The sequence below is a fragment of the Diaphorina citri genome, unplaced genomic scaffold, assembly GCF_000475195.1.
Source record: "Diaphorina citri unplaced genomic scaffold, Diaci psyllid genome assembly version 1.1 scaffold703, whole genome shotgun sequence".
NCBI lineage: Eukaryota > Metazoa > Arthropoda > Insecta > Hemiptera > Psyllidae > Diaphorina > Diaphorina citri.
Genome location: NW_007378136.1, coordinates 49,521 through 76,931, shown reverse-complemented (window position 1 = coordinate 76,931; position 27,411 = coordinate 49,521). Strand labels below are relative to the sequence as shown.

Genomic DNA, 27,411 nt, shown 5'->3' with positions numbered 1-27,411 from the left:
CTTAGCTTTTACATACCTTTCATATATTGCTGATTTTCAATGTAGCCAGCCTAGTAAGCTTGGAGGGTATCACGCCTGCCTTGTAGCGCTAGGTCACGGGTTCGATTCCCGCTCGGGGCGGACATTATCCTAAACAAATAAGGATCGTTCTCGCACTGGTTTTATATCCTGTCCGAGATGATAAGACCTCAGAGTGTAGTTACAGTTCCCTCTATCCGTCTAGGTTTGCTTTTGTCTTATGGTTGTCCCGGTATTGCATTGCGGCGCATGCACGTTTGCGCTGTGGCTACTTCGAACAATTTTGAAAACTAACTCCGACCCCTTTGCTTTCTGTTATGGCGCATGCACGTTTGCGCTGTGGCTACTTCGAACAATTTTGAAAACTAACTCCGACCCCTTTGCTTTCTGTTACAGGTAAATTTAGTAACCATCTGATCCGCCACCTAAATTGGATTGATGTCCTCTTTGAATGTGACGGTAATGGTAAGTCAAACTAAATTTGAACACCCGACCATATATTCGGATATATGTACCAATTACGTCACAACTTTTGCAAAGTGCAAAGTTATTTATGGAACACGGGTCTGGCAATAACACTCGGGGCCTCTCCTCGTCTTGAAATTTTAGCAAATTACTTAGCTCAAGTTTGTGTCACCAAAGCAAGTTTCTTAGCTGAACTGAGGGGAAATCAGGCCTATGTTCGTAAACTTTTCAATTATTCCTCAGCTCCTTCTTCCGGAAATTTGACGATATTGACTCAAGCCTATGTTCGTAAACTTTTCAATTATTCCTCAGCTCCTTCTTCCGGAAATTTGACGATATTGACTCATTTCTTGGTAATCCAATTATTCTACTTACACCTGGGGCTACCTGTATGAAATGAACACACAGTACAAAATGAAGATAGAGAGTAATGTGGAATATTTTGTGATATTTAGAGTACAATACAGTGGAAGATTTTGCGATATGAGAAAAGTATCCATAGAAACTCTCGGCATACGGGTATACCACTATACCCCTCCCCCTCTTCAGTTCTCTTTCTTGCATCATCATCATCTAGTAAGTAGTAAGAGGCAAGAGGGGAGAACAGGTCCTCTAAGGGCTGAAAAAATGTTGGCGTTGGCCAAAAATCCAAGTAATAAAAATTCAATTTTGGTTTTTGGACAAAAAATGTTTATATCACACGAATTCTATAAATATTTTAATGATAATTTGTAATTTGTAAGACTATGCACAGAAGACATCGAATAAATTCAGTATCACTCAGAAATGTATAATAATTAATAACAAAAAAAAGTTGAGATTAAAATTAATGCCTAGCTAACTCCATTTAACTTTTAATTTAACTCCATGGGATTGGCTTACGGCCGGGTTCACAATCTGGTTTAACTCTGCAACCTGGTTGGTTGATTTCCAGATTTTCAACCAATCAGATTGCTTGAAGAGTTAAACCGAGTTTTAACTTTCATTGTTTGCCAGCCTAGTAAGCTTAGTTGGTAGTGCGTCTGTAAATTAATGCCTAGCTAACTCCATTTAACTTTTAATTTAACTCCATGGGATTGGCTTACGGCCGGGTTCACAATCTGGTTTAACTCTGGAACCTGGTTGGTTGATTTCCAGATTTTCAACCAATCAGATTGCTTGAAGAGTTAAACCGAGTTTTCACTGATTGTGTTGCCTTTTAAATACCAGTCTTCAAACTAGATCGAATCTTAACTTAAAACAAAAAATGAGTAAAATCATAAGGGTAAAAAGGATTTTCCTGAAGATTTCATTTTGACAGTTTCATTCGCACAATGGCACAAAAGCTCATGGCCTCATGAATTTCATTCGTAGATTGGTATCATAAGCTTAACCCAACTTTTAGGGCTGTTTGACCTTACACCTAAGTCTCAGAGTGGGTTTTTAGTTAAATTCATTGAAATAAGCAAATGAGGATAAACAAAAACAATTATTGAATTTGAACTTTGGATTAACATTGACCCCCGGGGCATTTTCCTGAAGATTTCATTTTGACAGTTTCATTCGCACAATGGCACAAAAGCTCATGGCCTCATGAATTTCATTCGTAGATTGGTATAATAAGCTTAATCCAACTTTGAAGGCTGTTTGACCTTACACCTAAGCCTTAGAGTGGATTTTTAGTTAAACTCGCTGAATTAAGCAAATGAGGATAAACAAAACCAATTATTGAATTTGAACTTTGGATTAACATTGACCCCCGGGACCACAAAGTAAGATTAAACTTCGTGTAAGTTTTAATGTCGGTTTAAGCAATTTGATTGGGTAAAAATTTTGGATTTTTTTTTCTTTCGGATAAGGAGCTTTAAATAAATAAAAAAAAAATCAACCAATCAGATTTAATCCGAGAGTTAAATTTAAACCGAGTTTAAACTCATTTTGTGACACCCGGCCTGAGAAAGTTCAGCTTAAAGTTTAATCTCAGATTGAGCACTGAAAAAAAGAAAAAAAAAATCGCCTTAACAATTTTAACAATAATTTCATATTCACGCTAGAACACATTGGTTAAGTATCTTCTAAGTTTACAACTAAAATACTGTAGCTTTTGAACTAGAAATCACTAGAAATTCATTTTTCGTATGGCCGGAACAACAATTGAGGAGCTGAGTGCAAAAAGGGCAATAAATGAAAATCATCAAACTGAGATATTTAACTTTAAAGTTTTCAATTTTTCATCAAAATTCTTGAAAAGTATGTTTACAAAAAACGATGTAACTCATCGAAAAAAGTAAACGCTGGAAGATAGAGCACACCACGTTCTATTCAAAAAACCGTTTTACGCAAAAAGGGCAAAAAATCCATATTTCCCTTTTTGCACCCAGCTCCTCAAATTGAGTTTAAACGTGGTTTAAGTTAGACTCATTGAATTAATTAATCTTAATCTGGTGGATTTTACACTCCGAGATTGAAACATTTCAGCTCCGCTTGGTGGTAAATGAAAATCATCAAACTGAGATATTTAACTTTAAAGTTTTCAATTTTTCATCAAAATCCTTGAAAAGTATGTTTACAAAAAACGAGTTAACTCATCGAAAAAAAAAGTTATCACTGCAGTTCAAACGCTGGAAGATAGAGCGCACCACGTTCTATTCAAAAAACCGTTTTACGCAAAAAGGGCAAAAAACCCATGTTTCCCTTTTTGCACCCAGCTCCTCAAATTGAGTTTAAACGTGGTTTAAGTTAAACTCATTGAACTAATTAATCCTAATCTGGTGGATTTTATACTCCGAGATTGAAACATTTCAGCTCCGATTTGTGCTCCAGGGCAACAAAGTATTGTATAGGTACTGTATAACATACATAGAATAATTGAAGAGCTGGGTGCAAAAAGGGAAATATGGATTTTTCGCCCTTTTTGCAGAAAACAGTTTTTTGAATAGACCGTGGTGCGCTCTATATTCCAGCGTTTGAACTGCAGTGATAACTTTTTTTTCGATGAGTTACAGCGTTTTTTGTAAACATACTTTTCAAGGATTTTGATGAAAAATTGAAAACTTTAAAGTTAAATATCTCAGTTTGATGATTTTCATTTATTGCCCTTTTTGCACCCAGCTCCTCAATTGTACACTTGTTTAAAAAGGTACCTTGTTTTCAACTAATGTTTCACTTGCCTTGGAAACTACGTTTTCCGGTTCCGGAGTTCCCGAAACTACGGACACAGATAGCGACGGAAAGCTTTCCGGTTTCAGAGTTCCCGAAACTACGGAGACAGATAGCGACGGAAACTACTAAACAGATGGAAACGAGACAGTGAGAATAAAGGGACTTTTCAGTCCTATGCTGGCAGCAAAAACTAGGTATATTCTTTTCTATTCCTTAACGACTTGATACAGCTCTTGCGAGGAACAAAAATACGAGTTGCATCACAAGGCTAGCTGTTTCATCACGAAGTTCCAGTTACAAGTCGCTGTTTCTTTCTCCTACTCAGTAGTTCCATAGTGGAGGCGAGGGTAGATTCGAAACTCTCAGTACCACAATAATAGTAGTAGCCTGCTGCTGGAGTAAAGGGACTTTTCAGTCCTATGCGAGCAGTATAAATAAGCACTATTATTATTATTTTCAGTCCTATGCTGGCAGCAAAAGCTAGGTATATTCTTTTATATTCCTTAACGACTTGATACAGCTCTTGCGAGGAACAAAAATACGTGTTGCATCACAAGGCTAGCTGTTTCATCACGAAGTTCCAGTTACAAGTCGCTGTTTCTTTCTCCTACTCAGCAGTTCCATGGCAGAGGCGAGGGTGGATTCGAAACTCTCGGCGTATTTCACCTGATGAGACACCCTAGACGCCCTTTTTGCACCCAGCTCCTCAATTGTACACTTGTTTAAAAAGGTACCTTGTTTTCAACTAATGTTTCACTTGCCTTGGAAACTACATTTTCCGGTTCTGGAGTTCGCGAAACTACGGACACAGATAGCGACGGAAACTACTAACCAGATGGAAACGAGACCATGAGAATAAAGGGACTTTTCAGTCCTATGCTGGCAGTCAAAACTAGGTATATTCTTTTCTATTCCTTAACGACTTGATACAGCTCTTGCGAGGAAATATGTATATTACATACTCGTAGGTATTATGTATGTTTGTATATTACGGGCCATGATGTCAAGAGTTGACTATGTTGGGCCATTAGGAACTGCCACACCCAACAAATCGAAAATACGTTTCCATTTTGAATAGTTTTAGCCGCTGTTTCTTTCTCCTACTCAGCAGTTCCATGGTAGAGGCGAGGGTGGATTCGAAACTCTCGTTCTATTCCTTAACGACTTGATACAGCTCTTGCGAGGAACAAAAATACGTGTTGCATCACAAGGCTAGCTGTTTCATCACGAAGTTCCTGTTACAAGTCGCTGTTTCTTTCTCCTACTCAGCAGTTCCATAGTGGAGGCGAGGGTAGACTCGAAACTCTCGGCGTAATTCACCTGATGAGACACCCTAGACCTAGATGTTTCATCAAGAAGTACCCTAGGTGTTTCATCACGAAGTTCCAGTTACAAGTCGCTGTTTCTTTCTCCTACTCAGCAGTTCCATGGTAGAGGCGAGGGTAGATTCGAAACTCTCGGCGTATTTCACCTGATGAGACACCCGACGTATTACGTCTTGGTCGTACTCGGGCACCGCGTAGTCTGTGGGAATGAAACAGAGGACACCATTGGTTTCTTGTAAGCGCTAGGACGCCGGTTCTCGCGGATTGAGAGGCTGACGAAAAGTGCCGACCCCGTCTGAACACGTGAAAAGGCTAAGAAAAAGAAGACTAGGTAGCGGGTTCGATTCTCGTCCGGGGCGGGAATTCTATTATAAACAGGTTAGGTTCGTTTTGGTTTTCTCCAAGCCTGTCCCTCTCTTCGATTCCGGGACGATAAGACCTCCGTTATTACAGTTCCCTCTACGAAAAATAATAATAGGTAATAATAATGGGGAAAAAAACTTCTAACCATTTTCGCATTACTTCAGGGAACAGTCAAGGCGCTCGCCTGGTAAACAGGAGGGCGTGGGTTCAATCCCAGCCGAGGTATTGAATTTTATCCTCAATATAATTTGAGAATTTGACCACAATAATAGTAGTAGCCTACTGCTGGAGTAAAGGTACTTTTTAGTCCTATGCGAGCAGGATAAATAAGCATTATTAATAATGTTACTTACCGAGCATATAATAAGGCCCCACGACGGGCAGAAGGAACTCATCGTCGATATAATACGGATCGTTACCGCGCTCTATTGCTACTCGTATGGAGGAGGCGTGTTTGAACGTAACATAGGCGTAATGCTCACTGAAACACGAACATGAAATGGTCAATGGAGATTTCTCAAAAGGAAACTTAAAGACACTAAGGAGAGAAAAAAAGGGGACAGAGGATTTTCACACTAACGAAAAATGATTTTGAAGAGGTTTAATGGAAAGAACTGTAACTGTCAAGTTCGTATCGTCCCGAAATCAAAGAGAGAAGGAAGACATGATAGGAGAGAGCCAGCCGTTCCAAGAACAAATATTATCTGTTTAGGTTAAAATTATTCTCGGAAAGGCTGACTTTCTTCTATCCTGTCCTCCTTATGAGGAATAAAAAAGACTCAATTCGTTTGTTTAAACCACAGATTAGTGCAAACTTTACTTACAAGTATCTCCGAACAATGTGCACGCCGGTGATGAGTCCAAACCGCTGGAATCGAACCCGCAACTCCTCGACTGTCGTGCTGGGTAGAATACCGCCCACATACAGCGTGCGGTACTCCTGGATGCCCTGACGCCATTCCTTCTCTTCCTGTGCATCCCAGTCTGGACTACTCCTGGAAAAAGAAAAAGGATAATTATACAAAATGATATTTCAGAATAGAAAAAGTACTTTTGACAAGAAGCCATGGCTTAAAAGCCAGTGACTTTTTTAAGAGTTTTTTTTTTTTTTTTAGGTTTGACAGAGAGAGAGAGCTGTAACAGCTATAGTGCTTATTTATACTGCTCGCATAGGGCTGAAAAGTCCTTTACTCTAGGCTACTACTATTATTCTGGTCAAATTCTCAAAAAATATTGAGGATAAAACTACCTTAGCTGGGATTGAACCCACGTACTCCTGTTTAAAACGCGGACGTCTGACCACTACACCACCAAATCTGTCCAGGCACACTCACCTGTCTGCCGAAGACGTTGACACAGATCGCTTCTTGCCTCGTCTTGAACATCGGGATCTTCCCTCATCACTATCACTCGAACTCTCCTCACTAGAGCCTCGCCTCTCAAACGAACTGACCGACGTATCCAATCTCTCCGGCGATACAGACGAACTATCACTTCGCTTACGATACGAACGGTTTTGACGGGAGGAAGCCGCTGGGAACCCACCCGAACCGGCAGCGCGAATGGGTCCGCGGGAAGCGAAGCTCTCCACTCACCTGTCTGCCGAAGACGTTGACACAGATCGCTTCTTGCCTCGTCTTGAACATCGGGATCTTCCCTCATCACTATCACTCGAATCCTCATCACTAGAGCCTCGCCTCTCAAACGAACTGACCGACGTATCCAATCTCTCCGGCGAAACAGACGAACTATCACTTCGCTTCCGATACGAACGATATTGACGGGAGAAAGCCGCTGGGAACCCGCCCGAGGCAGCGCGAATGGGTCCGCGGGAAGCGAAGCTCGCCCCGGCTTCAAGGGACCTCTCCCCGTCTCGCCGGGAAGAGCGGCTCTGTACCGGCGACCTCGTGTCCCTCGCGTGATGCAGCGGTGATCTGTGTCGCGGGGACCGAGACCTCTTGCGCGGCGAGGCTTTGGGCGGGGTGTACTTCGTGTACACCGGACTCGAGCTGCGCGATCGGCGAAGTTCGTGGAAGCTGGCAGGCGTTCGAGATCGGGGCGGGCTTCCCGAGCGCCGTGGCTTCGCTTCGGGTCTGTGCGAGTGTCCGTCGCGGTTGGCATGTCCGATCCGTTTGGCATCGTTTTTAGCGTCACGGGAAAGGCCAGGTTTCGGCAGGCTTTTCTCCTTGGGAGCGCTTCTCGTGGGATCGATCGGTGTTTTTGATTTCCTCCTCGCGCTCTGACGAGGGCTGTTTGATCTTCGCGGACTTTTCGACCCTCCGCTCCGGAATCCTGTGTCAAGTCTGGAGCCGTTTCTCGCTTGGGAGGGACTATATGACCTCCTTGCTGGACTGCTGGATCTCCGTCGTTTCGCACGACTTGGCTGAGATCTGGATAAGCTAGGACTTCGGGACGTTCTGGCTAGATGTCTTGATCCTTCAGGATGTCTTTGTTTGCCCTCCTTATCGTCTCTCCCAGAAAGGCGTTCATTCCCGCCTGTCGAAGTGTGCTTGAGAGCCTTTTCAGACGAACCCGAATCTTTCTTAACGTCAGAAGTCCCTGTATTTTCGGAATTATCACAATTTTCAGTTACAAATATATCACTTAAATTATCACTACTAATGTAATCACTATCCACATCACTTGTATCACTCAGATAAGAGTTGGTGGTATCACTGCAGCTGCTAACACTATTCAGACAGACAGACAGACTGACAGACAGACTGACGGACAGACACCGAAGCGAATACAATAGTCCGTCCACTATACCTTTTATTATTAGTATAATAAATTATTATTAGTGATAATAAAGGAAGGACGGACTAAAAAGGAAAAATTTCACTACTCTTGGTAGGTAGGTACCTACCAATTTATTTTCTTTCTTTCCTTGTTCCTCTGTAATCAATAATCATCACCTATGACTAGCTTGGATTTGCTATGGTTTAGTACAGATACTAACACTCCAAAAGAAGGGAAACATCAGAAGAGGACATATTCCAAAAGGAAAATACCACTCTAAGTAGTTGAAAAAAAATCTTACCATTGAGAGCATCAAACATAAAGTTGTACACTTGATTAATGCAACAATACTTGGTCCCGCCACTCCATGGAACTGGAAGCTCTTGATCTACACGATTATCCAATATTGGCAAAGATACGGGTGGATTCAACTCTCTCAGAATATTGTCAAGATTGACGTACTGTAGAGATTGGACATCAAATGAATAGTGACTGCGGATAATTCTGTAAGGAGAATCAGAACAGAACTATATTAAATCCATCAGAACAGAAAAATACTTCTCTACTTATTGTTGTTGTTTACAAATGTTGGGACATTGACCATTAGGCCATTTTCCTATGTGCATCCCAATATTTTTCTACAATGGAACTGCTGGCTTCCAAGGCTGCACAGGAATTTGAATAAGATGCAGAATATGAAATAGATATGTTTCAAGTTTTAAAACATTATTTTTTATTATTTAAAAAATAGAATTAATACAAAAACAAACTAGCTGTGAGTAAAATTTACTCACGTTTAATTAATTTGTTTGAATTTAGTTTGTTAGCCCATTTGTTTCACAATGAATTTTTCGCTCAATAGGCTTTGGGATTGAGCAAGCTCATGGGGCCCCCATAATAGCCATTTTTTTTTTCAAATGACTTTCAAACACTGAACCACTATAGGTAGTATACTTACAAATCTACAAAGGAGTACAGAGAGTTGTCATCATCAATTTCAACATGACAAGCCTCTGCCATAACGCTTTTGGTGCTTCAAGAATTTGATGTTAACCATTTGCTTGAAGTACTATTCTGCCTCCTTTAAGTACATAATGTGTTTACAGTGGATGTGTTCAAATCAGAAAGCTGAAAAAGAAAACTAGATTTAGACACAATACTAACAAGTATGTACCTAGAGAGCAAATATATAGATAATACTTGATCTATCCTAAGTGCTCATCCAAAACAGCGACCACAGACATGCAAAATTTTGGCCCTTGAAAAGACCTTTGATCCTCGAACCCCACCAAGACTGTTGATCTCCATGCCAAGGTGTCCACAATGGAGCCTGGAACCTCCTGCTTATTTAGATAATAATTATGATAGATTGTTAAATACACTCAGGAAATCAATCAAACAATGCCAACATGATTTCAAACAAAAAAATACAGTAAAAAATAATTATGCTTGTATTTTCAGTTTCAGGTAACCAATTACAATAATCTGTTCATGTGGTTCCGAGAAGAATCAACAACAGATACCTTCAAAAATTAGAGGAAAACTGATAGGGTATAAATATTTAATTAGATAGATAGGTATGCAGAACACAATCTGTCAAAGACAATTGCAAATAACAACTGACAAACAATGCCAACATGATTTCAAACAAAAAATACAGTAAAAAATAATCATGCTTGTATTTTCAGTTTCAGGTAACTAATTACAATAACCTGTTTGTGTGGTTCCGAGAAGAATCAACAACAGATACCTTCAAAAATTAGAAGAACTGATAGGATATAAATATTTGATTAGATAGATAGGTATGCAGAACACACTCTGTCAAAGACAATTGCAAATAACTGAAAAAAACACTCTTTCAATATCACTGTTTTTTACTTTTTCCTCTTGGATTAAATCATGCAACTGCAACTTTATTTCACAATTTAATTACTTTACAGTTAGGTAATCAGTCAGATACTAACACTCCAAAAGAAGGGAAACATCAGAAGAGGACATATTCCAAAAGGAAAATACCACTCTAAGTAGTTGAACAGATACTAACACTCCAAAAGAAGGGAAACATCAGAAGAGGACATATTCCAAAAGGAAAATACCACTCTAAGTAGTTGAAAAAAAAAATCTTACCCTTGAGAGCATCAAACATAAAGTTGTACACTTGATTAATGCAACAATACTTGGTCCCGCCACTCCATGGAACTGGAAGCTCTTGATCTACACGATTATCCAATATCGGCAAAGATACGGGTGGATTCAACTCTCTCAGAATATTGTCAAGATTGACGTACTGTAGAGATTGGACATCAAATGAATAGTGACTGCGGATAATTCTGTAAGGAGAATCAGAACAGAACTATATTACATCTGTCTTTAAACTATATTAAATCTATCAGAACAGAAAAATACTTCTTTACTTATAATGCAATATAGAAGTGAAGAAATAAAATAGGTACCTAAGGTTTTTTTTTTTTAAGTTGGGAATCTCTTAAATACACTCTCTAAACTGGCTTTGTAATTTTTCCTTCTCTTTGACAGCTGGACAAGAATGAAAACAAAATCCTAAGTAGGTAGTAGGTACCCATAGTTGCTAATGCTAACGGCTTATACCTAGGTGACTTCAATTAGGTATTTGTCTAGGTAAGGACTTTTGTCTGTTTTTTAGGTGTTTTTTTAGGTAGACGTAATGATCATTCACTCATATAAAGAGAGTGATTTTTTTTGACTGCTTTAAACTATATTAAATCTATCAGAACAGAAAAATACTTCTCTACTTATAATGCAATATAGAAGTGAAGAAATAAAATAGGTACCTAAGTTTTTTTTTTTAAGTTGGGAATCTCTTAAATACACTCTCTAAACTGGCTTTGTAATTTTTCCTTCTCTTTGACAGCTTGACAAGAATGAAAACAAAATCCTAGGTAGGTAGTAGGTACCCATAGTTGCTAATGCTAACAGCTTATACCTAGGTGACTTCAATTAGGTATTTGTCTAGGTACAAAAACTTTTGTCTGTTTTTTAAGTGTTTTTTTCAGGTAGATGTAATGATCACTCACTCATATAAAGAGAGTGATTTTTTATGACTGTAAGATGCAGAATATGTTGTTGCTGTTGTTGTTTACAAATGTCATGACATTGAACATTAGGCCATTTTCCTATGTGCCTCCCAATATTTTTCTACAATGGAACTGCTGGCTTCCAAGGCTGGACAGGAATTAGAATAAGATGCAGAATATGAAATAGATATGTTTCAAGTTTTAAAACATTATTTTTTATTATTTAAAAAATAGAATTAATACAGAGGTTTAAAACTTAGGAGTGATCCTTTGAAGTCAGATTTCAAACTGTGGCTCTTTTCTTTGATTTCAGCCTTGGCAGGATTTCTGTGGCCGGAGTTGTGGGTGTTCAATTCAACAATGTTTTTCAACTGATCTTTTTGGACATCAGTTTCACACTTAATACTGTCTTTGGTTTTTCTGGCAGTTTCGTAGTCTTTTCCGGGTTTCACGTCTTGGGTCGAAATACTGTGAGATTTCATTTCTTCTTTCTGATCTACCACGTTGTTCTCTTTCCGTTTCTCTTTAACGTCTAGTTCTTTGAGGGTAGCCACTTTCTGCTCTACAGTGTTTGGCTTTCCCTGATGGAATTTGCTATCTTCAATGCTATCAATTGATGATTTCTTTTCCACACTCAAAGACACATTCATTTGCTGTGGAGAGAGCTTTATTTTCTTCTCCACATTTGATGGTTTGTCCGTTTTAGGAGAGGAGCTTTCTGCTTTCTTCTCTACACCTTGAGATTCATCCATTCTCTGCAGAGAGGTTTTGGTTTGGTCCACATTTTCATTGGCAAGTTTATTTGGCACAGATTGTCTTTTTCTCTTCTTATACTCGTCTAAATTCATCACTTTCTTCTTGTTACTTTCTTTGGCCACTGCAATGTTCGGTGTAACCTCTTTGCTTTCTTTGTCTCCTACAGGTGTTTCACAGGTGATGTTTGCTTTATCTTTCGACTCATCGGATGAGATTTCTTTCTTCTTTTTCAAGTACTTCTCTACGATTTTCTTACACTCTTCTTTCAAGCGTTCACTACTTTTAACAGAGTCTTGAGAATTATCTTTTTTGTTTTGAACATTTTCTTTGAGGTCACCTTTTCTCGTTTCTGCAGATGTATTTTTCACATCTTTAGGGTCCTTGTCTTTCTTTGCCATATGTTTTCCATGATGTTGATTTTTACTGTCACTATTATTTGAACTGTGTTGGACTTTAAGACATTTATTAGCATGGCCGTTTTCAATGCCTTGTGTATAAGAAACTTTTGTTTTATTTGACTTCATATCAGATGAATCCTTTCTGATATTGTTTTCTTTCTTCTTTTTCAAGTACTTCTCTACGATTTTCTTACACTCTTCTTTCAAGCGTTCACTACTTTTAACAGAGTCTTGAGAATTGTCTTTTTTGTTTTGAACGTTTTCTTTGAGGTCACCTTTGGCGTTTTTCGTTTCTGCAGATGTATTTTTTACATCTTTAGGGTCCTTGTCTTTCTTTGCCATATGTTTTCCATGATGTTGATTTTTACTGTCATTATTATTTGAACTGTGTTGGACTTTAAGACATTTATTAGCATGGCCATTTTCAATGCCTTGTGTATAAGAAACTTTTGTTTTATGTGACTTCATATCAGATGAATCCTTTCTGATATTGCTTGAATGAGTATTTTTGATCTTGGAGTTGTCATGTAACACAACGTTGGCAGTTACAGTTTGACTATTATTTTTCATTTCACTTTGTTTTGGGTTAAACTGTGAATTTTTACTTTTACTACTAATAATACTTGATGATTTTTGCTGAACAGTTTTGGTATGACTGTCCTCGGTAGTTTTTCTCTTATGATGTTTCACGTTATCTAGATTATTTTTGTGCTTATCTACAATTTCTTTCATATCATTGTTAGGTAAGGGTCCCAGTTTATGTGAGGTCGTATGGCTACTCTTATGATATGGTTTTCTTTTCCACACTCAAAGACACATTCATTTGCTGTGGAGAGAGCTTCATTTTCTTCTCCACATTTGATGGTTTGTCCGTTTTAGGAGATGAGCTTTCTGCTTTCTTCTCTACACCTTGAGATTCATCCATTCTCTGCAGAGAGGTTTTGGTTTGATCTTTTCCACACTCAAAGACACATTCATTTGCTGTGGAGAGAGCTTCATTTTCTTCTCCACATTTGATGGTTTGTCCGTTTTAGGAGAGGAGCTTTCTGTTTTCTGCTCTACACCTTGAGATTCATCCATTCTCTGCAGAGAGGTTTTGGTTTGGTCCACATTTTCATTGGCAAGTTTATTCGGCACAGATTGTCTTTTTCTCTTCTTATACTCGTCTAAATTCATCACTTTCTTCTTGTTACTTTCTTTGGCCACTGCAATGTTCGGTGTAATCTCTTTGCTTTCTTTGTCTCCTACAGGTGTTTCACAGGTGATGTTTGCTTTATCTTTCGACTCATCGGATGAGATTTCTTTCTTCTTTTTCAAGTACTTCTCTACGATTTTCTTACACTCTTCTTTCAAGCGTTCACTACTTTTAACAGAGTCTTGAGAATTATCTTTTTTGTTTTGAACATTTTCTTTGAGGTCACCTTTTTTCGTTTCTGCAGATGTATTTTTCACATCTTTAGGGTCCTTGTCTTTCTTTGCCATATGTTTTCCATGATGTTGATTTTTACTGTCACTATTATTTGAACTGTGTTGGACTTTAAGACATTTATTAGCATGGCCGTTTTCAATGCCTTGTGTATAAGAAACTTTTGTTTTATGTGACTTCATATCAGATGAATCCTTTCTGATATTGTTTGAATGAGTATTTTTGATCTTGGAGTTGTCATGTAACACAACGTTGGCAGTTACAGTTTGACTATTATTTTTCATTTCACTTTGTTTTGGGTTAAACTGTGAATTTTTACTACTAATAATACTTGATGATTTTTGCTGAATAGTTTTGGTATGACTATCCTCGGTTTTTCTCTTATGATGTTTCACGTTATCTAGATTATTTTTGTGCTTATCTACAATTTTTTTCATATCATTGTTAGGTAAGGGTCCCAGTTTATGTGAGGTCGTATGGCTACTCTTATGATATGGTTCCATTGTTAGGTAAGGGTCCCAGTTTATGTGAGGTCGTATGGCTACTCTTATGATATGGTTTACTTTTGAGATTTGTATCTTTGTACTTACTAGATGTCTTGATCCTTCAGGATGTCTTTGTTTGCCCTCCTTATCGTCTCTCCCAGAAAGGCGTTCATTCCCGCCTGTCGAAGTGTGATTGAGAGGTTTTTCAGACGAACCCGACTCTTTCTTAACGTCAGAAGTCCCTGTATTTTCGAGAGTTTTCATCCGTGAACCACCTTCATGTCTCTTAACCAATCTATCACTGGAAGGCCCACCTTTAGAAGATCCCTTGGACGTACCCTGTTTATCCCGTTTATGTTTATCTGAACTGTCAGACAATGGATTTGTCATTCTGCTAGATGTTGATTCATTGTGAGTTCTTGAGATGCTCTTTTCATTTTCAGTGTTTTTATCTTCATTTCTTCCTCTATGTTTGTCATCTCTGCTTTTGTCTTTTTCACCTCTGCATCGAGTTCTTCCTTTATCTCCTGAGCTCTTACACTTTCTTTCATCAGAGTGGAATAGATTTTCATCTTGTCCAATTCTCTCCCGCTGCAAACGCTTCTTCTCCCGTTCATCCTCTTCTCTTCTCCTAGAGGACGCTCGTTCCTTCGTCGGTTGCCTAACAACAGTAGCAACGCTTTCTAAGCCTCGAGACCGACTACCGCTCAAGGTTGAATCATCGCCCAAGGTCGTGTCTCGAGACCGAGACACAGCTCTCTTCGAAGGCTATCCGTGAACCACCTTCATGTCTCTTAACCAACCTATCACTGGAAGGCCCACCTTTAGAAGATCCCTTGGACGTATGTTTATCATCAAGGTGCCCAATTCTCTCCCACTGCAAACGCTTCTTCTCCCGTTCATCCTCTTCTCTTCTCCTAGAGGACGCTCGTTCCTTCGTCGGTTGCCTAGCAACAGTAGCAACGCTTTCTAAGCCTCGAGACCGACTACCGCTCAAGGTTGAATCATCGTCCAAGGTCGTGTCTCGAGACCGAGACACAGCTCTCTTTGAAGGCACTTCACTCAAGGTCATTTTGGATCGACCGCCGCTCTTCAAGGACGTTGAATCACTCTTCAAGGAGGCAGTTTCACTCTTGAAGGTCGTATTCGAAGGCTCTTCACTCAAGGTCATTTTGGATCGACCGCCGCTCTTCAAGGACGTTGAATCACTCTTCAAGGAGGCAGTTTCACTCTTCAAGGTCGAATCATTTTTCAAGGTCATAGCATTTTTCAAGGACGTGACCTCACTCTTCAAGGTCATAGCGTCACTTTTCAAGGTCACTCCCTCGCACTCGGAATCCAAACAGGTGACGCTCAGGGTCGACGAATTGCCGGAACTGTCCGAGATGGTAATGTGACTCGTGTCGGCCAGCTCCCCTTCTTCAGGGATCTTCGAGAAACTTTCGTTAAACTTTGCCTCGTGCTCCCCTCCTTCGACAATCTTCGAGAAACTTTCCTTCATCTTGGGGCGTTTTTCAGACGATGACTTCGACAATCTTCGAGAAACTTTCCTTCATCTTGGGGCGTTTTTCAGACGATGCCCTTTCAGATGATGCAGCTTTACGGGATTCCTTCTTGGCTTTACCGGGGGATCTTTCAGATGACGTACCAGACGATGCCCTTTCAGATGATGCAGCTTTATGGGATTCCTTTTTGGCTTTACCGGGGGATCTTTCAGATGACGTAGTTTTGCGGGTTTCCTTCTTGGCTTCAAAGGGGGATTTTTCAGATGACGCGGCCTTGCGGGTCTCTCTTTTCGCTTCACCGGGGGATCTTTCTTTCGACCCGGCATTGCGGGTCTTTCCTTCTGGAGGACTCTCCTTGGTGACGTTGATGCACCGTTTGGGCGGCGTTTTGTCGTTCGTCCCATAGTGAAGCTCGATTTGGAGGCTTTCCAGCGGCTCCGAACAGCCGGGCAGCGATGGTTTGACGGATGGACGGTGGTTTCGGGTGTATTCGGAGGATTTCCGAGGGAGGGACGGCGAAGGACGGATTTCTGAGAGGTGATGTCTAGACACAGTTGGATTAGAGGCGGAGGGATGTCTTCTTGAAGAAGAACATTTGGAAGATCTCGAAGAGTGATTGGAAGCTCTGGATCCAGCGGCTCCGAACAGCCGGGCAGCGATGGTTTGACGGATGGACGGTGGTTTCGGGTGTATTCGGAGGATTTCCGAGGGAGGGACGACGAAGGACGGATTTCTGAGAGGTGATGTCTAGACACAGTTGGATTAGAGGCGGAGAGGTGTCTTCTTGAAGAAGAACATTTGGAAGATCTCGAAGAATGATTGGAAGCTCTGGAGGAAGAACGTTTAAGCGATGAAGGGCGATTGGCTATGGAAGGATGTTTGGAGGACAAGGCTGATTGAGGACGTCTAGTCGACAGAGAGGAGGAGGGACGGCTGTGTCCCCTATAGCTGGAACATGAAGGGCGCTTGGCTATGGAAGGATGTTTGGAGGACAAGGCTGATTGAGGACGTCTAGTCGACAGAGAGGAGGAGGGACGGCTGTGCCCCCTATAGCTGGAACATTGTGAGGAAGAGGAGGAGGAAGAAGAGGAACCATCACTGGAACTACTCGAAGAACTACTGGCTGATGAGGACCTGAGAAGAGAAAACAGTCAGGATGAATTTAGAATTAGCTTTTTTTAAGAGGTTTGATAGAGGAAACTGTAACTGCCAAGGTCTTATCAACCGAAATCGAAGAGAGAAGGAAGACAGGATAAGTTTTAGAAGCTCTGGAGGAAGAACGTTTAAGCGATGAAGGGCGCTTGGCTATGGAAGGATGTTTGGAGGACAAGGCTGATTGAGGACGTCTAGTGGACAGAGAGGAGGAGGGACGGCTGTGTCCCCTATAGCTGGAATATTGTGAGGAAGAGGAGGAGGAAGAAGAGGAACCACCACTGGAACTACTCGAAGAACTGCTGGCTGATGAGGACCTGAGAAGAGAAAACAGTCAGGATGAATTTAGAATTAGCTTTTTTGAGGTTTGATAGAGGAAACTGTAACTGTCAAGGTCTTATCATCCGAAATCGAACAGTGAGAAGAGAAAACAGTCAGGATGAATTTAGAATTAGCTTTTTTTAAGAGGTTTGATAGAGGAAACTGTAACTGCCAAGGTCTTATCATCCGAAATCGAAGATAGAAGGAAGACAGGATAAGTTTTATAGGAATAAACTCTTTTTTTCTTAATTTTCATCAGCCATTAGCATTAGCTTTATTACGTTGTCCGCTAAAATCAAACTCGCTGGCTGATGAGGACCTGAGAAGAGAAAACAGTCAGGATGAATTTAGAATTAGCTTTTTTTAAGAGGTTTGATAGAGGAAACTGTAAATGTCAAGGTCTTATCATCCGAAATCGAAGAGAGAAGGAAGACAGGATAAGTTTTAGAGGAATAAACTCTTTTTTTCTTAATTTTCATCAGCCATTAGCATTAGCTTTATTACGTTGTCCGCTAAAATCAAACTTACTTTAAGTGTCCTATGGTAAGTGAGACTCCTACCTCGATAGTCTAAATAAAGCACTATACTCCTTAATCAAACTTACTTTAAGTGTCCTATGGTAAGTGAGACTCCTACCTCGACAGTCTAAATAAAGCACTATACTCCTCCACCTATTTTATTCAGCCTCTGCGAACGGAGAGCAGTGTAATATTTGAGACCATTTTGGCTAAAGCCCATCTTCTCGAATTAACTACTAACAACTTATTGCTTAAAATTACAACATATAAACCTCCTCCAGTTCTTGTCCTGACGTTTTGGCGTTCCTAACAATGGCTAAAGAAAAAAAAAAAAATAACTCAAATAAATAATAATTACCTTGATGATGAAGAAGAAGATCCAGATGATGATGATGAAGAAGACGAAGAGTTTGAAGACGAACTAGAACTGGATTCTGATCTGGACCGTGAACTCCTGGATCTTCTCTCTCGGGACCTTCTCCGACCGTTCTCGGGACACGCTTTCCTGCTTCTATCCCCAGTCACTTTTCCAGTGTGGCTTTTACAGTCACTCCTTGGATTACCATTGGAGTGAGCGTTGTGATGGTTGTTCAATCGTTTGTTTGGACCGTGAACTCCTGGATCTTCTCTCTCGGGACCTTCTCCGACCGTTCTCGGGACACGCTTTCCTGCTTCTATCCCCAGTCACTTTCCCATTGCTTGTCACTTTTCCAGTGTGGCTTTTACAGTCACTCCTTGGATTACCATTGGAGTGAGCGTTGTGATGGTTGTTCAATCGTTTGTGAACAGAATTGGAGGGTGCAATGTATTCTGTTGCTTCCTCAGATGAAGAATCTCCATCTACTATTTCTCCCTCTTCTGTGTCATCGGAATCTTGGGTGTCATTGGTTTCAACTTTCTCTGGTTCTTCTTTGGTGGGTTGTTCGAGATATTTTTCCATTTTTGAATCTTGATTGGTGTGTTCTTCAAGGTGTTTTCCCACTTTCGAATCTTCCTTGGTGTTTTCTTCTTTGAGATTTTTTCCCACTATTGAATCTCTTCCCTCGTCATTGCAGACGGGATTTTTGTCCTTGATCATTTCCTCGGCTAGAGTCTCATCCGGATTTCCATTGATTTTACTTTCTTTGTGTGTATTTATCAGATTATTATTAGCCTTGGTATTTTCAAGGGAAATGATACCACTTGCCTCGTGTTTATTGCAATGTGTTCTGTTGCTTCCTCAGATGAAGAATCTCCATCTACTATTTCTCCCTCTTCTGTGTCATCGGAATCTTGGGTGTCATTGATTTCAACTTTTTCTGGTTCTTCTTTGGTGGGTTGTTCGAGATGTTTTTCCATTTTTGAATCTTGATTGGTGTGTTCTTCGAGGTGTTTTCCCACTTTCGAATCTTCCTTGGTGTTTCCTTCTTTGAGGTATTTTCCCACTTTTGAATCTCCTTCCTCGTCATTGCAGACGGGGTTTTTGTCCTTGATCATTTCCTCGGCTAGAGTCTCATCCGGATTTCCATTGATTTTACTTTCTTTGTGTGTACTTATCAGATTATTATTAGCCTTGGTATTTTCAAGGGAAATGATACCACTTGCCTCGTGTTTACTTTCATTGGACTCGCATGTTGGGATTGTTTCTTCTGCTTTTTCTAATTTAGGCTCTTGGACTTTTGGACCTTTTGAAACTTCTTCAATTGGAATGCAATTGCCGTCAAAGTTGAGTGCTGACTTTTCCAATTTTGTTGGAAGCTGTGTTTTTTCCGCGTTTGCGAAGATTTTAGTGTCTTCTTTAGCGTCTTTTCCAATGTCATCTTCTTTGACATTTCTTTCAAGAGCTTTCACATTTTCCAACTTAATGCTTACGGGATGCAGATCGGATATGTAAGTTTGTTCCCTAGTCTCTTGATTTCTTTCGCTTTTTTCAACCTTGACATGATTGATGATATACAGCTCGGCTAGAGTCTCATCCGGATTTCCATTGATTTTACTTTCTTTGTGTGTATTTATCAGATTATTATTAGCCTTGGTATTTTCAAGGAAAATGATACCACTTGCCTCGTGTTTACTTTCATTGGACTCGCATGTTGGGATTGTTTCTTCTGCTTTTTCTAATTTAGTCTCTTGGACTTCTGGACATTGATTTTACTTTCTTTGTGTGTACTTATCAGATTATTATTAGCCTTGGTATTTTCAAGGGAAATGATACCACTTGCCTCGTGTTTATTTTCATTGGACTCACATGTTGGGATTGTTTCTTCTGCTTTTTCTAATTTAGTCTCTTGCACTTCTGGATCTTTTGAAACTTCTTCAATTGGAATGTAATTGCCGTCAAAGTTGAGTGCTGACTTTTCCAATTTTGTTGGAAGCTGTGTTTTTTCCGCGTTTGCGAAGATTTTCTAGAATTAATACAAAAACAAACTAGCTGTGAGTAAAATTTACTCACGTTTAATTAATTTGTTTGAATTTAGTTTGTTAGCCCATTTGTTTCACAATGAATTTTTCGCTCAATAGGCTTTGGGATTGAGCAAGCTCATGGGGCCCCCATAATAGCCATTTTTTTTTTCAAATGACTTTCAAACACTGAACCACTATAGGTAGTATACTTACAAATCTACAAAGGAGTACAGAGAGTTGTCATCATCAATTTCAAGATTTTCGTGTCTTCTTTAGCGTCTTTTCCAATGTCATCTTCTTTGACATTTCTTTCAAGAGCTTTCACATTTTCCAACTTAATGCTCACGGGATGCGGCTCGGGTTTGTAAGTCTGTTCCTTAATCTCTTGATTTCTTTCGCTTTTTTCAACCTTGACATGATTGATGATATACAAAGGTTTAAAACTTAGGAGTGATCCTTTGAAGTCAGATTTCAAACTGTGGCCCTTTTCTTTGATTTCAGCCTTGGCAGGATTTCTGTGGCCGGAGTTGTGGGTGTTCAATTCAACAATGTTTTTCAACTGATCTTTTTGGACATCAGTTTCACACTTAATACTGTCTTTGGTTTTTCTGGCAGTTTCGTAGTCTTTTCCGGGTTTCACGTTGATGATATACAAAGGTTTAAAACTTAGGAGTGATCCTTTGAAGTCAGATTTCAAACTGTGGCCCTTTTCTTTGATTTCAGCCTTGGTAGGATTTCTGTGGCCGGAGTTGTGGGTGTTCAATTCAACAATGTTTTTCAACTGATCTTTTTGGACATCAGTTTCACATTTAATACTGTCTTTGGTTTTTCTGGCAGTTTCGTAGTCTTTTCCGGGTTTCACTTGGACATCAGTTTCACACTTAATACTGTCTTTGGTTTTTCTGGCAGTTTCGTAGTCTTTTCCGGGTTTCACGTCTTGGGTCGAAATACAGTGAGATTTCATTTCTTCTTTCTGATCCACCACGTTGTTCTCTTTCCGTTTCTCTTTAACGTCTAGTTCTTTGAGGGTAGCCACTTTCTGCTCTACAGTGTTTGGCTTTCCCTGATGGAATTTGCTATCTTCAATGCTATCAATTGATGATTTCTTTTCCACACTCAAAGACACATTCATTTGCTGTGGAGAGAGCTTCATTTTCTTCTCCACATTTGATGGTTTGTCCGTTTTAGGAGAGGAGCTTTCTGTTTTCTGCTCTACACCTTGAGATTCATCCATTCTCTGCAGAGAGGTTTTGGTTTGATCCACATTTTCATTGGCAAGTTTATTTGGCACAGATTGTCTTTTTCTCTTCTTATACTCGTCTAAATTCATCACTTTCTTCTTGTTACTTTCTTTGGCCACTGCAATGTTCGGTGTAACCTCTTTGCTTTCTTTGTCTCCTACAGGTGTTTCACAGGTGATGTTTGCTTTATCTTTCGACTCATCGGATGAGATTTCTTTCTTCTTTTTCAAGTACTTCTCTACGATTTTCTTACACTCTTCTTTCAAGCGTTCACTACTTTTAACAGAGTCTTGAGAATTATCTTTTTTGTTTTGAACATTTTCTTTGAGGTCACCTTTTTTCGTGTCTGCAGATGTATTTTTCACATCTTTAGGGTCCTTGTCTTTCTTTGCCATATGTTTTCCATGATGTTGATTTTTACTGTCACTATTATTTGAACTGTGTTGGACTTTAAGACATTTATTAGCATGGCCGTTTTCAATGCCTTGTGTATAAGAAACTTTTGTTTTATGTGACTTCATATCAGATGAATCCTTTCTGATATTGCTTGAATGAGTATTTTTGATCTTGGAGTTGTCATGTAACACAACGTTGGCAGTTACAGTTTGACTATTATTTTTCATTTCACTTTGTTTTGGGTTAAACTGTGAATTTTTACTTTTACTACTAATAATACTTGATGATTTTTGCTGAACAGTTTTGGTATGACTATCCTCGGTAGTTTTTCTCTTATGATGTTTCACGTTATCTAGATTATTTTTGTGCTTATCTACAATTTTTTTCATATCATTGTTAGGTAAGGGTCCCAGTTTATGTGAGGTCGTATGGCTACTCTTATGATATGGTTCACTTTTGAGATTTGTATCTTTGTACTTGGGAGAGTGATTTTCACCCTCTTTGTACTTGTTTATATGTTTCTTATTACTACTTTGATTTGGTTCAGTCTTTTTGTTGCTTGAAACCTGTTTATCCCGTTTATATTTATCTGAACTGTCAGAAAATGGATTTGTCATTCTGCTAGATGTTGATTCATTGAGAGTTCTTGAGATGCTCTTTTCATTTTCAGTGTTTTTATCTTCATTTCTTCCTCTATGTTTGTCATCTCTGCTTTTGTCTTTTTCATCTCTGCATCGAGTTCTTCCTTTATCTCCTGAGCTCTTACACTTTCTTTCATCAGAGTGGAATAGATTTTCATCTTCACGTTCACCATTTCTTTGTTTATGTTCAACTTTTTCTCGTGCCACCTTTTCATCTTTGCTGATGTTGTTTTGATTTTGTCTTGCATCAAGCTTTTTCTGTATTGGGTCACGTTTAGATTCGTGTCCAATGCTTCGGAGAGGTTCGATATTTTCAGCTTCAACTTTTTTATTTTGCTGATGATCATTTCCAACGTTTGTCTTTTCCACAACGCCATTTGAAATGGTAGATTTTTTACTTCGTTTTTCCTTTGTACTTCCTCTTGATTCCAAATCATCAAGTGTTTTTCTATTCTCTTCATTTGGTACGTCAAGTCCTCTTTCTTCTTTGTTAGAATCACAAGATCTTTCTTTGACGTACCCAACAGGTTTTGCTTTTCTTCTATACTCATATTTGCAATATCTTCTTTTGATCCGTGAACCACCTTCATGTCTCTTAACCAACCTATCACTGGAAGGCCCACCTTTAGAAGATCCCTTGGACGTATGTTTATCATCAGCGTGTCCAATTCTCTCCCGCTGCAAACGCTTCTTCTCCCGTTCATCCTCTTCTCTTTTCCTAGAGGACACTCGTTCCTTCGTCGGTTGCCTAGCAACAATAGCAACGCTTTCTAAGCCTCGAGACCGTCTACCGCTCAAGGTCGAATCATCGCCCAAGGTCGTGTCTCGAGACCGAGACACAGCTCTCTTCGAAGGCACTTCACTCAAGGTCATTTTGGATCGACCACCGCTCTTCAAGGTCGTATCATTTTTCAAGGACGTAACCTCACTATTCAAGCTCATAGCGTCATCTTCTTTTATAGTTTGTTGCAACTCTGCTTGAGCTTTTCTTTCTCTTAATATTTCTCGTACTTTGTTTTGATGTTCTGCTACTTCCTTTGCTTGGTCCTGAGCTGCTTGTTCCATCCTCACTTGCATCACATTTATCATTCTTTCGTTCTCCAATACATTTCGTCTTGCCACTACTTCTCTGGTGTCCTCCATATCCTTTTCTAACAATGTCCACTCTTGTTCTAATAGAGCTCTTTGCGAACTTGGTGACGTTGATCGTAATTCTTCCAATAAACTCTCCTGATGAATTTTTCTTTTTCTTTTTGAGTGATTTTCTTTCTCCGGGAGCCGCATCATATTCTCGACAAATGTTGTTGCAGGAGACCTTGATTCCTGTAAAAGCTTCCGCTTCCTGGTTCCCGTTGACATTTCTGTCTGGAAGACTAGATTTGGCGAACTGGTCCATCTGGAGATTTGGCTTATGGAAGTGTCCTCCTGTGCTGAAGTCTGTGGCATAACATTCCTTGGTGGCAGAGTTATCTCTGGTAATGTCTGGGTTGCTTGTACCACTATCACCCGAGGGGAGAGGGGATATCTCCTGCTTGAATCTTCCAGATTGGTTGAGCACGACATTTCTATTGACTATCAGATCTTCTGATCCCAACTCTGTCTGACTATGACTATCCTCTGGTAACACCTGACTTGAATTACTACGTGAGTTGTTGAGTAATTCGATTTTTAAATTTAAATTATCACAATTTTCAGTTACAAATATATCACTTAAATTATCACTACTAATGTAATCACTATCCACATCACTTGTATCACTCAGATAGGAGTTGGTGGTATCACTGCAGCTGCTAACACTATTTCGAGGTCTTCTGTTATGGTTCCAACGGATAGGTTGATTGTTGAATCGCTCAACGTAATAACGGTAACGTGGTTGTATGAATGCAGTAGATACAGAACCAGGTTTAGGCTCTTGCACACTGGACGTAATAACGGTAACGTGGTTGTATGAATGCAGTAGATACAGAACCAGGTTTAGGCTCTTGCACACTGCTATCTTCTTCTCTTGTTGAGAGTTCAGATTTCACATCCACACCATCACAAGAACACAAGCAGCCTGGATGTTCTGAAACATAAAACACAATGCTTTGTGAATACTTGAAACAAACAAATAAGGAAAATACACTATAACATAGTAATAGTAGGTGCTCAGCACCCAACGAGGAAAAAATAGAATCAAAAAAAGCCAGTAGGTACCTACCTACATAATTTTAAGTACATACCTACTGATAAATATAATGAATATAATGCAACCTCTCCAAAACCTTTCTATTCCACATGTGCAGATTCTCAATAAAAAAAAGAAGAAAAAGGAGTTCAGATTTCACATCCACACCATCACAAGAACACAAGCAGCCTGGATGTTCTGAAAAATAAAACACAATGCTTTGTGAATACTTCAAACAAACAAATAAGGAAAATTACCTATAACATAGTAGGTGCTTAGCACCCAACGAGGAAAAAATAGAAGCAAAAAAAGCCAGTAGGTACCTACCTACATAATTTTAAGTACATACCTACTAATAAATATAATGCAACCTCTCCAAAACCTCCTTATTCCACATGTGCAGATTCTCAATAAAAAAAGACGTAATAACGGTAACGTGGTTGTATGAATGCAGTAGATACAGAACCAGGTTTAGGCTCTTGTACACTGCTATCTTCTTCTCTTGTTGGGAGTTCAGATTTCACATCCACACCATCACAAGAACACAAGCAGCCTGGATGTTCTGAAAAATAAAACACAAAGCTTTGTGAATACTTGAAACAAACAAATAAGGAAAATACACTATAACATGGTAATAGTAGGTGCTCAGCATCCAACAAGGAAAAAATAGAATCAAAAAAGCCAGTAGGTACCTACCTACATAATTTTAAGTACATACCTACCTACTGATAAATATAATGCAACCTCTCCAAAACCTCTTTATTCCACATGTGCAGATTCTCAATAAAACAAGCTGGGTCCGTCCCTCCGGGAATTATTTAGCCCGTAGTTTATTCGATCAGGATTAAAGAAAATCAGTACTTATGTACCTACCTAATTTGTTTAATATTCAGTTTATTATTATTCTTGATTTGATTTTCCGATTTTACTTTCATGTAATGATTTAAAATCAAGACTAGAGCCCGTTCTCCCTTTATTCCCAATATAAGGTTCAAGTCACCCATCCATTTATTGGCCTTGCTCGGCGTAGCTTAACATAGGTGACGCTAAAACCGGTCTTAAATGATCGACTGAAGTGTCAACTGATAGGGTATAAATATTTAATTAGATAGATAGGTATGCAGAACACAATCTGTCAAAGACAATTGCAAATAACAACTGAAAAAAACACTCTTTCAATATCACTGTTTTTTCCTCTTGGATTAAATCGTACAACTGCAACTTTATTTCACAATTTAATTAGGTACTTTACAGTTAGGTAATCAGCTAGATTACATCAACATATTTGAGCACTAGCACAAAAAGAAAGTTATTGAGCCAAAGCAACAGAAGAAGTAGGTACACTAAACGGTTAGAGATATTGTAAATGTTGCAACAGAACACCCAAATAAGCACCATTCAATAGGATAAGGAAAGTCGTGTGATGTTCATACCAGATTTTTTAGCCATAGAATCCGAAATCCAATACTGACTATTTTCGGTAAGTGATGGTATTCCCTAGTTTGCATGAAGGATACGCCACTGCTGAGCTCTCATTCAAAGAACAGGTACCTACCTACGTATCTAGATGGGTAGAAGGGTAGGCAGGAATATTTTATTACTAGAATTATAAAACGCCCACCCTATAGTAGGAAAAGGCTAGGAAGAAGAAGATTAGTTATAGTGTGTCCAGATCAATGTGACAACAAAAAAATAGGCATTGTTGCCAAACATCTCAAAATGACATGTGCAATGGTAGAGAATCTCTAAAAGGGGAAGCTATATTGCACAGTGCTTCCTCCGACAGTGAAATAAAGTCAGGTCAGGCGATATCCACCTTACCTGTTCTGGAATCCAACCTCTGAACTTAGAGCTACCTCTGCATTTTAGAAGAGAGAGTTTATCAAAAGTAGACTCCCTCTTTGTACTTGTTTATATGTTTCTTATTACTACTTTGATTTGGTTCAGTCTTTTTGTTGCTTGAAACCTGTTTATCCCGTTTATATTTATCTGAACTGTCAGAAAATGGATTTGTCATTCTGCTAGATGTTGATTCATTGACCCTCTTTGTACTTGTTTATATGTTTCTTATTACTACTTTGATTTGGTTCAGTCTTTTTGTTGCTTGAAACCTGTTTATCCCGTTTATGTTTATCTGAACTGTCAGACAATGGATTTGTCATTCTGCTAGATGTTGATTCATTGTGAGTTCTTGAGATACTCTTTTCATTTTCAGTGTTTTTATCTTCATTTCTTCCTCTATGTTTGTCATCTCTGCTTTTGTCTTTTCAATCAGTTAGATTACATCAACATATTTGAGCACTAGCACAAAAAGAAAGTTATTGAGCCAAAGCAACAGAAGAAGTAGGTACAGTGAGTTCTTGAGATGCTCTTTTCATTTTCAGTGTTTTTATCTTCATTTCTTCCTCTATGTTTGTCATCTCTGCTTTTGTCTTTTTCATCTCTGCATCGAGTTCTTCCTTTATCTCCTGAGCTCTTACACTTTCTTTCATCAGAGTGGAATAGATTTTCATCTTCAGGTACCTACAAAAAACAATTTTGAATATCATCTTAAAATAAAATCTTTACCTAGAGGACATAGCATATAACCTACAAGATGTTGGGGCAATTTTTTACATTCCTCAAATTCAAACACTGCACTGTCTTTGCTGTTTTATAAAGAAGGGCTTTGCGGATTAAAAACTCGGATTTAACTATTTAAATTACTGGTATTAGAGATCACACACACCAAATTTGGCTAACATATGGAACCTTTGAATGAAAAAAGCTGCTTTTTCACAGATTTTCTGAAGAAAAAAGTTTACACAAAAAATGAAAATTTACAACTTTTGATTTCTAACCTCAAATAAACACGTTAGTGCCACGGAGGTCACGGGTGAGGGGATACTTGGGTAACTTCGACAAAAAGTGAGGCCAAAT

The 27,411-nt window shown here is 39.2% G+C and overlaps 2 protein-coding genes across 2 annotated transcripts; both read right to left on the bottom strand.

Annotated features, from left to right (window-relative positions):
* Nucleotides 1-4,855: 4,855 nt before the first annotated feature.
* On the bottom strand, nt 4,856-16,736 carry LOC103511338 (serine/arginine repetitive matrix protein 2-like). Its single transcript, XM_026825125.1, has 8 exons — nt 16,729-16,736; nt 15,828-16,407; nt 14,953-15,694; nt 14,280-14,444; nt 6,908-7,739; nt 6,137-6,307; nt 5,666-5,793; nt 4,856-5,148 (listed from the first exon to the last, which is right to left on the bottom strand). The coding sequence occupies exons 1-8, from the start codon at nt 16,734-16,736 to the stop codon at nt 5,000-5,002; spliced, it is 2,775 nt and encodes a 924-aa protein (XP_026680926.1). The 3' UTR covers nt 4,856-4,999.
* A 54-nt stretch (nt 16,737-16,790) lies between these two features.
* On the bottom strand, nt 16,791-26,654 carry LOC103511334 (general transcriptional corepressor trfA-like). The gene is made up of 10 exons (XM_026825124.1): nt 26,534-26,654; nt 24,929-25,054; nt 24,312-24,390; nt 23,276-24,244; nt 20,703-22,887; nt 18,869-19,603; nt 18,410-18,470; nt 18,024-18,228; nt 16,942-17,143; nt 16,791-16,808 (listed from the first exon to the last, which is right to left on the bottom strand). The coding sequence occupies exons 1-10, from the start codon at nt 26,652-26,654 to the stop codon at nt 16,791-16,793; spliced, it is 4,701 nt and encodes a 1,566-aa protein (XP_026680925.1).
* Between the last annotated feature and the right edge of the window lie 757 nt (nt 26,655-27,411).

Excerpts from the sequence above, each read along its gene's own strand:
- LOC103511334 (XM_026825124.1), bottom strand. The coding sequence starts at position 26,654 with ATGACAAATCCATTGTCTGACAGTTCAGATAAACATAAACGGGATAAA. Across the intron at positions 24,391-24,928 it reads TACTGCATTCATACAACCAC|AACATCCAGGCTGCTTGTGT; the intron begins GTTACCGTTATT and ends TTTATGTTTCAG. Across the intron at positions 24,245-24,311 it reads AGAGAAGAAGATAGCAGTGT|TGTGCAAGAGCCTAAACCTG; the intron begins GCAAGAGCCTAA and ends TATTACGTCCAG.
- LOC103511338 (XM_026825125.1), bottom strand. Across the intron at positions 14,445-14,952 it reads GTTGGTTAAGAGACATGAAG|GTGGTTCACGGATGAAAACT; the intron begins GTGGTTCACGGA and ends AGAGACATGAAG. Across the intron at positions 6,308-6,907 it reads TCAACGTCTTCGGCAGACAG|GAGTAGTCCAGACTGGGATG; the intron begins GTGAGTGGAGAG and ends TTCTTTTTCCAG.